The sequence below is a fragment of the Phytophthora infestans genome, genomic scaffold, assembly GCF_000142945.1.
Source record: "Phytophthora infestans T30-4 supercont1.181 genomic scaffold, whole genome shotgun sequence".
NCBI lineage: Eukaryota > Oomycota > Peronosporomycetes > Peronosporales > Peronosporaceae > Phytophthora > Phytophthora infestans.
The window spans coordinates 169839-177201 of NW_003303578.1; the positions used below are offsets into that span (position 1 = coordinate 169839).

The following is a 7363-nucleotide window of genomic DNA, read 5'->3' on the forward strand; positions in this document are numbered from 1 at the left end:
CTGTGATTATCGTCTCCCCTGTTTTCCCAATTTCCCATCCAATGACCAGAACCAGATCCTTTGCCTGCGGTATACTTTAATCCTTTTGAAGAAAGAGCCGGTGGCTACGTACTTTACTTCGAATAACATCTGAATTTAATAATTGAGCTCCGAGTCGATCAAAATCAAAAATTCGCCGCATTGCCTTGACCAGCTACTGATATCTGGAAGCGCACACGCCACATGCTTGTACTCTTCTTCATTTACGCGATAGCGGCATCTACGACTTCATCGGCATTTTCGGTGTTTGGCACCGATGATACCCCGGCAACCGAAGCGGATTTATCCGATGGAACGGACATCAAAGTCCGGCAGCCTCTCCTTAAAGCAACAGACTGGTTCCTCACCGAAAAGGAAATCACCGATTCGCGAGGCGGCATCCCACGCAGCGATTTAGCGGCCTACACGACAGGCAACGCGGTGACATCCTTCACAGTTACGAAAGATTTCTACGACTCGGTTTACGAGGACCTGACAAAGACGAAGGAAGGAGATCGAGTACTACTTTCGGCGTACGCTACAGCCCTGATCCCATTAAAACCGGATATCGACCCTACAGGCGCTACGACAGGAGTTGGCAAAGTGCTCACGGATGTTGTGAAGCGCGGAGGTAATATCAACATCCTCAACTGGCAGAATCTGAAGTACAGATACTTCAATCTCAAGGCTCGCGATGCTATCAACGCCATTCCAGTATCTCCAATAAATGGGGCCAAAGCAGTTCTTCTGTTCGACGACCGCCTCCCGACTATGGTGTCGTCTTACCACCAGAAAACTATGGTTATCTTGTCCGACAACGCCTCAGGTAGTGAGGAGCAGCCAGTGGCTTACGTGGGTGGATTGGATCTAGCAACCGACCGGTGGGATACTATCGACCACAATAACTCGGCTATTCGCGATGCAAGCGGAATTACGTTTAAGGTCCAAGGGTGGATTGACGGCCACATTCGCATTCACGGGCCTGCAGCGAAAGATGTGGCGAACAACTTTATTCCACGGTGGAACTCCGACTACCTGCCTAGCCAAAGTATTGAGGACGACGTGATGGACTTCGAGAACCCGTCATACGAACACATCCCACAGATGAAGTACGCCAGTAGCAATACCACTGGCAAATTCGGCAAACAGAGTGTCCAGATCACGAGAACATTCAGCTGCACCTACAAACACTACAAGGAATTTGCTCCTCGGGGAGAGAATTCGCTCTTCCACGCACGTATCAAGGCCATCAAGAACGCGAAGAACTTCATCTTTATCGAAGACCAGTATTTTATTTATGTACCGGAACTTATGGACGCTATCATGGAAGTCATGCCCAAGATCCAGCGCTTGATTGTTTTTGCCAATCCTCAAACAAGCCCGTTCTCAAACGCAGGATATATTAAATACCTGTACGAGATGGTTTCACCAATCCGAGAGAAGTTTCCCAACAAGTTCAAGATCTACACGACCAAGGCAGACCGGAACCTCATGCTGCACAGTAAAGTCGTGATCATTGACGACGTGTATTTGTCCGTTGGCTCGGCAAACTGGAATCGTCGAAGTATGACGTCGGACCCAGAGCTTAACGCGGAGGTTGTTGACGAGGAGACCGTGAAATCTCCTGAAGGCGTCACTGTAGGGAAACTACCTCGTGATTATCGTATTCGAAAATTTGTGGAAATGACGGGATTGAGCTACGATGAACTTGATGCGATGACGTTTATCGAGGCGGCAAGCCAATTAGCGCTAGCGGCTGCTGATGAATCATCGATACTGGAAAACTTGGATATTCAGGAGCACGCTTACTTCTTCGCTATTACGGATACGGTCCGAAAGATTTCGGATCCACAGGACACTTGCACTTACAGCTCTAGGTAGACGAGTAAGAAAAAAAAACTGCTGCTGAAACGTTACTCCTTGAGATGTGTTCAAAATGATACAATTAATGTTAGTACTACTTAATAAACACTGGTGCCTTTAAAATACTGTACAAGTAGCATTCTGTGGCTCTACTACTTTTGTTTTGCGAAACTACTACTACGTAGTATCAGTGTACTAACATTGTACATGTCATATATGTTCTATTAAATTATAATAGTATAACAGATTCCATATAATATGGGTAAACAAATGATACTTAACCCCTTAGTTGCCCATACAAATCTACTACAGTAGTATTTGTGAGACCCTTTAGTTTATTTAAGATAAATCACAAAAACGCTGCATAGTGCATGCGTTTTCCGGTACCCCGTTTTCGCGGGGGTGGATCATATAGAATTTGCAAATAACTCAGCTTTTTAGCATCATCACATCCGGAAGCTTATCAAAGGTCCAACAACGCGAAAACGGGGTGCAGTCCTGTAGATTATTTTGGTTTTTTGTTTCGTTTTCACGTTGCGTAAACTAGCTTTAAGCAATAACGCGGCATCATGCCGCGTTTTGCATTAATTTGCGGCTGTAGCTTGATTGGTCAAAACCAATCAAACCAAAGTTCGACCGCGCAGACACGAGTAATATATCCCCTGTAATTCTCAATCAAATCTTGAGCTATCCCTATATTGTCGAAACACCAAAAGATAAGGTTCAAGAAGCAAAAAAGCGTCTAGCGGCCGCCTTTACAGTGAGCGGTCGAGTCACGCCTCTGTGGCGGTTGGCGTTTTGCCGGTGAGCCTGATATGTTTGGAGGGCGACTGGATCGCGTGTGACGTACTGCCGTACGTGAGCTGCAAGTGCGCAGCACTATGCTCTCGGTGACCGTGATCTTCTACCGTACTTGGAGCAGGAAGCGAGCTGTGCTCCACATCGCTCCTGCGTCCTGCCTACTGGTTTCTAAGGCTCGAGATCCGACGCGCCGTCGTCGAACCGTACTGTGTACGAGAAGAAGCAGGTGCGCTGCGCCGTGCTCTCGCCTGGATGCAGCCAAGGCATGGAGTCCGACGCGCCGTCATCACTGCAGACTCATGAGTGCCCCATGCCGGTAACGTGGCCAGCGAAGCCCGGATGGGACACCGCGTGGACTGTCGCCAGTAACGCCGCCAAGCTCAGCCTGAGCAAGACATCGCGTCTTGCTGCCAGTAACGCTGCCGGTGAAGCCTGGACAAGACGCCACGCCATCTCATCCTGCAGCGGCGCTGCAGTGAAAGCATCGGATGCTACCGTTGCTGTGCGAGTTGGTTCCGCAACGGACGCTGCCGTTGCCGAGACGATGCCGCTGCCGCTGCTCGTCCGTTAGCAAAGCTGCAGCACAGTTAGGTAACGACCTTATATTACTCGCACGGGTTGAGAGGAGCGTCGAAGGCACTCAAACGGAACGCACTGGGCTTGACAGCTCACTCCCGAACTTACCTCGAGCTCGCCAAGCCATCTTCAAGTCCCTGTAAGGCTGCGCCTTGCACACCGGTGTCCAGTAGTATTTCCCTTGCTGCAGCAAGCAGCAATGTAACAGGGTCGAGGCGTCATGGATTCCTCTGCTGACAAGTCCACTGACAACGCCTCGTCTCAGGTTAAGAGCCCAAAGCCTACTGGGACACCTGCAGTGACGGAGGCCAGTTCTACTGACCGATTGGCAGAAACTCAAGTTGAACTTGAGCGCCAGCCAACGCAAGGTCACGGATTGGCTAGCTTGCCCGCGTCACAATCTCAGCTTGCAGCCGCCGTGCTAAGAGCGAACAGCAGTCCTGGCACGCCATTGGCTACCTCGTTACCTGTCCAACGCTCGACAGCCAACGAACCAGTTCAGACCTCAGAAAGACTTCGGCTGCCTGGACCACAGATCTATTGGGGGCGGCAACAGACTACTTTTGTGCCGCCGCGCGCACAGAATTACGGCTAAGCCTCGGCCGCGTATTCAACTCATACACCTACGAGTGACGTCGACCTTGCCAGCGAGAAGGACGATCAGACGTCAGCAATGCCCAAGATTGAGTCAGTTACGAAGTTCGACGTTGGGAATAAGCTCTCCCAGCCGTCAGAGTATCCTGCGTGGAGAATGCGTGTCATGGCTGGGCTAGCCATGTCACGACTGGAGCAACTCGTTCAAGGAAACGAACGTTACGACGATAGAATGTCTCGTGCTCAGAAGAACTGCTACGACGTTCGTGCCCGTAAGGCCCAATGATTGCTAGTGGCTTCCATTTCTGATGAAGTACTACTACGCTACGATGACATTGTGCTCAAGGCGGACCCCGTGCTGCTTTGGGACCGTATCTACTGTGATTTTGGCCGTGGTCCTGGAGTGAACACAGACATAGTGTGAGCCGACCTGTACACGCAAGTTACAGTCAGACGAAACAATGGAGCAGTATATTAATGATCTCCAACGGATGCAGCGCATCCTTGCTGAAAACAATGACCCTATTCCAGATCATCGCGTAGCGCGGTTGATGTTGACCAATGCTATGAGAGTGTATCCGAAGATTACGGACGACGTCACGCGTCGTGGAATTCAAGCCACGGACTTCACCATCTATGATTCGCGTGCAGAGTTGGTGAATGCAGAGATGACTGCGCATGCCCGCGAGCAGCATCAGAATTCGCCACGTGGAAGTCGCGGCCTATCCAGCGGAAGGCCACAGCAAGCCAATTTCGTCCAGCGTGGCGGAAGGAGCAGGAGCAAGAAGCCATACCAGCGAGGTGGCAGGTACGTTGGAAACCGTAGCCGATCTGTATCAAGTGTGTCGTCTACCGCGAGTGCTAAGGCTAAGTCCATAGCTAAGAGAAAGAAGAATTCCCGGTGCTCTGCCTGCGGTGAAAAAGGGCATTGGAGAGATGATGGACTGTGCAAAAACACTTCTCAACAAGCCGATGGCAACAGTGAACAAGAAGAAGCACGCATGCAATCATTTGCTGGCGGAGTATTTGTACGTCCTGAGACGAGTGTCCCTCCTGCGGCAGGGTACACGTTCGATGAAATACGCGAAGTGCTGGATGAACGAGCTGCTGCGCAGCTACAGGAAGAGTTGGAGACAAAGCGCCCGGCTCCAGAGAACGCGCGTCGTGTTGAGGACCAATCGACATCTAACCAGCAACATTCGCCGCCACCATCTCCAACCGGTTCACGTGGAGGTTTGGTGGCAATGGTTCTAACCAATCAAGAGGAAGATAGGCTTCACGACGTTGCGACAGATGAGACGGAGTGGCTGCTTGACAGCGGCTCACAAGTGAGCCTTTGTGGAGATCTGTCATGCTTTTCTTACATTCAACACGGTAGCTCTGAAGAGCTGAGCATGGCCCTAGGACAGACGGAGACTCTGAACGCCAGTGGGAGCCTCGCCGCCTTGACGAAGTTCACTATTCTCCTAACGCTCATGTCAACCTGATAAGTCTCAGATACATGCAAGCCTGCGGATTTGCAGTGTCGCTCAGCGACGACCAGCGTGTCGTCTGGCTGACAAAGAGCACGATGAAGCTGCGCTTCGATCGTTATGACAAGCTGTACCGACTTCGCTGTGGAGCTGTGGAGGCTCGTAAGAAGCTATGGGTCTACTTCACAAACGTCTAGGACATGTTAACATGCAGATGAATCATGAAATGGCTGCGAAGAAGGTCGATTTCGGCGTAAACGCGAATCTCAAGTTACGACTATGTACCTTGCTTGTCAGCTAAATTTAAACGCATGTCTTACAAGCGTAACCCTGAACGACGACGTAATCCTCTAGAGAAACTCTCAGTGGATTTATGCTCAATCAACCAAGAGACGGTTACTGGCGAAACAATGTTTATGCTAGTGATTGATGAAGCAACGCGTTTCAAATGGTGCTACCTACTCAAGAGAGAAAACGAGGTCGCTGACAAGATAAAGAAGCTCATCCTACGTCTGAACACACAGTTCTTGCGCGATGGAAACAAGGTGGTGACGCTTCACTCCGACCAAGGAGGCGAGTTCCAGAGCCAGGATCTTCAGACGTTTTGCGAAAAGAAAGGAATTGAGACACAGTACATAAACGCATACTCTCCTGAGGAGAACAGTGTCGTTGAACGAGCAAATGGGCTCGTACTGCCACGACTACGAGCTGTACTACATGCTACGCACCAGACTAAGTTGCTGTGGGGAGAGGCTTTCCTCCACGTTGTTGACACTGTAAACAAGCTGCCGATAGTTGCGCTGGACGGCATGTCTCCATTTGAGGCGCTATATAAAAAGAAGCCCACGCTGCGTTACCTACGAACGTGGGGATGTCTGGTACACGCTCACGTACCAACAGAAAGGACAACCACGCGTGATAAGCTCGAGCCACGAGCCAAGCTGGCACTACTAATTGGATACTCGACGGATATGAAAGGATTCAAACTGCTGGACCTGCGAACCGGCAGTGTGCTGCAGAAACGGAGTGGCAATGTGTTCTGTCATGAGCGCTTCACTGCTTCTCAAGCCTATGCTCGTCAGCTCCTATTGAATACCTACAAGCATGGCAATGTGAAATTACCTGTCGAGATACCAGTCGTGTCAATTGTTAGCTCACTTACCAATCGGCTCTTTCCCGAAGCCGGTGATCTACCAAGATCGACCGTCTTGCCCCAGCCTGTACTAGTAAGCAGTGAACCTGATCTAGTAGCCAGTTATGAGCAAGTGGAAGAGCCAGAAAAGGGCGTACAGCCGTCGTCCGTGTCAACAGACCAAGTGAAGCCAAGCTGCGCTGTCAAGTCCAAGGACAAGCGCAAGCGTCGACTGCGGTCGGATGCAGAGACGTCCGGTGACGACTACGAGCCTCCGAAGGTGGTGCCTGATGTCATGCAGAGCCGTGACACGGCTTCTCGCCGCGCGAGGAAGCCGCCAGCACATCTGAGGGAGTACATTGTGGGATCAGTCATCAATACGAAATAAGACATTCCAGTTCCGAACACGTACAAACAAGCAAAGAAGAGCCAGTATTGGCCTGAGTGGCAAGCTGCCATGCAGGAAGAGATGACACCGCTACGTCAGCACGGAACGTGGAAGCTCGTTGCGCAAACCAAAGCAAAGCATCAGACGCTGATCACCAATAAGTGGGTTTACACGCTGAAACGAGACGCCGAAGGACGAATCAAGAGATTCAAGGCGAGATTAGTGATTCACGGCTTTAAGCAACACTTTGAAATTGATTATCTTGAGACCTACGCTCCTGTCATTCGCTTTGAGACTATACGAGCCGCTATTCTGTACGCTCGAAAACGCGGATGGAACATCAGGCAGTACGACGTCAAGACGGCTTTTCTTTATGGCTTACTTGAAGATCTGATCTTCATGGAGATTCCGGCGGGATCTGAAGAAGGGACATCAGGTGGTGCACTGATTTACCAGCTTATCAAGTCGTTGTACGGGCTGAAACAGGCCCGGCAGTGTGGAACAAGACGCTGCATGAGC

The 7363-nt window shown here is 50.5% G+C and overlaps 1 protein-coding gene across 1 annotated transcript; it reads left to right on the forward strand.

Moving 5' to 3' along the window:
• Positions 1 to 222: 222 nt before the first annotated feature.
• PITG_20602 (phospholipase D, Pi-sPLD-like-3) lies at positions 223 to 1899 on the forward strand (the record flags this gene model as incomplete). The annotated part of the gene is made up of 1 exon (XM_002895412.1): positions 223 to 1899. One exon carries the CDS (start codon positions 223 to 225, stop codon positions 1897 to 1899), a length of 1677 nt encoding a protein of 558 aa, XP_002895458.1.
• Positions 1900 to 7363: the final 5464 nt, after the last annotated feature.